Here is a 4627-nt window from a genome sequence, read left to right as displayed (position 1 = left end):
GGGACCTGCATACAGTGGGTACTCCAATGTTTGGATGCAGGAATGAGCTGAGAACGAGCTGGGTGTGAGGAGAAGCCAGCTTGAGGGTAGGCACAGAGGTAGGTGAGAACTGCACATGTTAGAATTGTTCACCAGCCCTGGCACAGCTGTTGCACAAAGTAGGTCCTTGGTGAGAATATGTAGAGTGAATGAACGGATGGGCTGTTGAGAAAGTCTTGACGAGAGAGTCGGGAAACCAGCATTCTAAAAGATGCAGTGTGACGCCACCAGCAGGGCACTGCCTCTCTCTGGGCTTCAGTTTCCTCCTCTCGACTAGGAGAGGTTTCATTTAGTTCAGGGTTGCACACTACAGTCCAGTGGCCAAATCCAGCTCCTGCCTGCTTTTTAACAGCCTGTGAGCCAAGGATGGATTTTGCTGGTGGCATTACAATCAATGTAATGATAGAGAACATTAACTGAACCTCAATCAAGCAAAATATCCCCATAAAAAGAATTCAATTCTTCCATTCCATCTGTAGACCTGTATAACAAAAAAAGTGTATTCAATTATTATCATAGCCTAAATTTAGTCAATAAAATCTTTATAACATAACACCTACATAATATCTTCAATTTTTCCTCTTGTCCTGCAAAGCCTAGAGTATTTGCTCTTGGACCCTTTATAGAAGATATTTGCCAGCCTTTGGACTCAGTGGTCTCTGAGGCTCCTTACAGCTCTGGTGCTTCCCTCTTTACGGGTGTGTGGTGGCCGAGGAAAAGGAGGAAGTTCCTGGACTGTTTTTCTTCCTCCTTGCAGGCTTCCACAAGGTCATGGAGGGCATCCACAAGGCCATCGACCTGGGCTACAGCCCTGTGAAGGTGAGGACATGCTACTGCAACTATCCTTCCTGTCCTCTCTACCCTGGCTTGGCCTTTCACTGCCAGCTCCCAGCCCTGGCCAGTACAGCTGTAGTGTCCCCGCAGCCAGTTCTTTACCTACTGCATCCAGCCCTGCCTCTCATCCTTCAAGGGAGGGGAGAAAAATCAGTGACCTCTTGGTATCCTTTAACCCAAGGAGAGCTGTGGGGTGAAAGGCGAGGATTGGGACCCTATACTGAAGAGCCTAGGCAGGTACCAGAACTCCAAAGGTCAAAAGAAAGCCCGAGCGATAGCCCTCATGGTCCTTTTGTTCCCCCGGACAGATTAACTGTGTGGTGATGCGAGGCCTGAACGAGGACGAGCTCCTGGACTTTGTGGCCCTGACTGAGGGCCTCCCCCTGGACGTGCGCTTCATAGAGTACATGCCCTTTGATGGTCAGTGGCTCCAGGCAGAGTTAGGGGAAGGAAGAGGAGGCTGGGTCTGTCGACAGAGCATGGTGACCCTGGGGAGGGTTGAGTGGGGCAGCAAGGTCTGGCTTACCCTGTGGGTGCTGTTGACCTCAGACTCTACTGTGTGTATAGGAATTCCTGCAGGGATGGTGGGGAGAAGCCCGGGCAGGCACCAGGGTTGGAGCTGCTATGGGGCATCAGGGACATCAAAGGCTCCTCGGTGTCGAGTGTGGGTGTGATTCGATCCACCCGTTTTAGGCAGGGCCTCCTGACCTTCCAAGAGAACTGATTCCTGGGCTATGTGGCAAATGACCCTGAAGCCCATGGGGTCCTGCAATGCTGTGACTCAGTAGCCTTCAACCCTAACACAGGCAACAAGTGGAACTTTAAAAAGATGGTCAGCTACAAGGAGATGCTCGATACTCTCCAGCAGCAATGGCCAGAGCTGGAGAAGCTGCCCGAGGAGGAATCCAGCACAGCCAAGGTTTGGAGGGCAACAGGAGGGCTGGGTAAGGAGGTCATGCCTTCACCTTAGGACGGGAGAGCAGGCGGGGGCTGCAGTGAGGTTGGAGTGCAGTGATGCAGGGCAGTACTATTTAAGCAGGAAGCATTCTAGCACCATCACAATAGCTCCCCTTTTTGTGGAAAAAGATAAAGAAGCAGGTTAGGTAACTTGTAGGACACACTCCAGTAAATGGTGGAGGGGGTGCTTGATCTGCTCTTCCACATGGCCTGCTCTGGCAATGCTTTCTACAGGCCCCCATTTCCTTAGCAAGTGTACTCTCAGGCAGGCAAAGCACAGGCAGAGTTCATGGGCCATTTGTGTGTGAGAGCCTTCTGTTGTCTGAGGGCCTTGGACTCTCGCCTCTGAAGGGATCCTCTTGAAGAGGGCTATGAAGTGAGGGCTCTGATGTCAGGGAGTGAGAGCTGGCACTCAGTGACCCATCTCCATCCATATCTCTTCCGCCACCCCTCTTGCCTTCCTCGCCTCAGACCTTTAAAATCCCTGGCTTCCGAGGCCACATCAGCTTCATCACATCCATGTCTGAGCATTTTTGTGGGACCTGCAACCGGCTGCGAATCACAGCTGACGGGAACCTCAAGGTAGGTATCTCCTCCATGAGGGCCCCTTGCCACCTCTGTGTTCTGAATATCCCTTCCCACCTGCACCCTCCGATTGGAGGGGAGACTAGCAGAGCAAAAACAAGGTGGCTGGTGAAATAGTATCGGATTTGGGCAGGTCATGGGGCAGTAGGTGAAGGTGAACTCACGGCCTCCTGTGAAATTGTCACCCTGATTTCTTCTTTACTTGGTTCCCTGAAGTAACTTCCAGTTGACTGGAACTCACTTTCCAGGACTAGGTAGTGGGGGCTGGGAGATGTTGGAGAATCAGTATACACTTTGCCCCTGCCCCACCCTGGTTGCCACTTCCACCAGGCCAGGAACTCACCTCTGAAACCAGCCTCCTTCACTCATATCTAATCAGCATGTACTGGGCATTCATCCCTGTGGAGGATGAAAGGGAAGCATAGACTTGCCCATTTCCTTCAGGAGCATAAAGGTTCCTTGGTAAGGCAAAACAGAGCTAGTGCATAGCAGTGCATATTCTTTGTCAGATGAGTAGCCCAGCAGGCAGTAAGGGTGCTAGACCTTGAGGGAGTGCATTGCAGACCTTGGCGATGAGCCTTAAAGAATGGCTGGGGTAGGAGAAGTGAGGCTTGGGGAAGAGACATATCTGGGCTTTGTGTTAATATGGCTAGGGCAGATTAAAGTTGGATATGAGGAGACCACATTGTCGTGGGCTCGAATGCCCAGCGAAAAGATGTGGAGTATGTTCTGTTGACAGGACACTGTGCAGAGTTTCTGAACATGGAGGCGACGTGATCCCCCATTCATGTTTTAGGAAGAATAACCAACAGGTTGAATTTGGAAATAGGAAGACTGGTTAGATGGCCATTTAGAGATGTCCCAAATATGTAAGAGCATAAAGTGAAGATGGGAAGGATGAATGAAGGAACTTGGTAACGCAGGTAGAGAGAGGAGAGAAAGTCATCTAGGTGGCTAATTGGCTTTGAGACTTGTTTAGGATTGTTGGGGTGAGGGGGTAGGGAGGAGGATTGGGTTCAGATGCATTAAGTTTGACATCCAAAGAAATCATCCAGCAGTTGTTAAAAAGCTAAAAAGATTTTTCTGGGCTGGGAATATAAAATCGACTCGGACAGTGGGTGATGTCCATTATAAGTCAAGGCCATGCAGGAAATGGAAGGTGGGATTCTGAAGAGAATGGATTAAAGAGGGAGGCTATTGATAGTGCAGGGTAAGGGGACCTGTAAGGGATGTTGAGACCCTCAGTGAGCAGCAGCAAACAGCTATTCCCACCCCTGGGGGGAAGCTGAAGGGGAGGAGGCGGTGTCACTGGGGCCCGTGAGAACTGGAGGCTGGCAGGGTGGCCTCCTGGTTGATATTGTAGTTATGAAGGGAAGCGGGCACTGCCCAAGAAGTCAGGACGGAGAGGAAACGGGGAGTAAATGTCCAGCCTCTCTCTCTTTTCACCCTCTCAACTCCCATCAGCCAAACCTAGGTGGAAGCCAGCTGGGGATGATCCCTGATCTGGATTTTGATGTGCTGCCTCTGTTGGCAACTATTTAATTTTTGAAAGTACATTCTACAAGCTGAAGGCAACATGACTGTAAATCAGAGATAGGCCTTGGGATGTCTGATTTTGCTTCTTTCCCTTCCAGCCTCTTTGACTCCTCCATCCAGCACCTTCTGCCCCTTGTTGCAGGAAGTGCTGTCCTGAGTATGACCCAGCCATGGGAGGCCCGGGCACTGGCACTCAGCCCATGGGGGTCTCTAAGGATCAGGGACAAGGCCAAGGGATGAAGGAGGCATGTTGTCCTCACCCCCATGTTGATCCCCTGCAGGTTTGCCTCTTTGGGAGCTCAGAGGTATCTCTGCGGGATCACTTGCGGGCAGGTGCCTCTGAGGAGGAGCTGCTGAGAATCATTGGGGCTGCCGTGGGCAGGAAGAAGCGGCAGCATGCTGGTAAGGAGCGTGTGCGGAGAAGGCCAGCAGGAGTGAGGGCCATAGTTTTGGGTGAGAAGACAAAGGAAAGCCTGACAGGGAGCCAGCAAAACTCAGTGTTATCCTCATTCCCAGTTATGCCTCTAGATTTGGGGTGTGGTGATGGTTTTCCTTGGGGAAGTTGGCAAAGCAAAGACTACGCAGGAGACGGGACCCTGAATTCTCTTGGGCTGTGTTAGCTTGCGGGGAGAGGAGTGTCATTGCCTCTCTCATCCCACACATTGCCTTCCTGGGC

At 51.3% G+C, this 4627-nt stretch overlaps 1 protein-coding gene across 4 annotated transcripts in view; it reads left to right on the top strand.

The window, feature by feature from the left end:
• Nucleotides 1-4627, top strand: part of MOCS1 (molybdenum cofactor synthesis 1) — a 36367-nt gene that overhangs the window by 27493 nt on the left and 4247 nt on the right. For all 4 annotated transcript variants that reach the window (XM_023527564.1, XM_011354567.2, XM_023527565.1 and 1 more), the window contains 5 exons: nt 797-858; nt 1182-1293; nt 1680-1792; nt 2302-2412; nt 4233-4353. In XM_023527564.1, coding sequence (XP_023383332.1) covers nt 797-858; nt 1182-1293; nt 1680-1792; nt 2302-2412; nt 4233-4353 — 519 coding nt within the window. The remainder of the gene's footprint in view (nt 1-796; nt 859-1181; nt 1294-1679; nt 1793-2301; nt 2413-4232; nt 4354-4627) is intronic.

This window comes from Pteropus vampyrus, unplaced genomic scaffold (genome assembly GCF_000151845.1).
Source record: "Pteropus vampyrus isolate Shadow unplaced genomic scaffold, Pvam_2.0 Scaffold18, whole genome shotgun sequence".
Classification (NCBI taxonomy): domain Eukaryota; kingdom Metazoa; phylum Chordata; class Mammalia; order Chiroptera; family Pteropodidae; genus Pteropus; species Pteropus vampyrus.
Note: the sequence above shows the minus strand (reverse complement) of the source record. Positions and strands in the feature narration are given on the sequence as shown.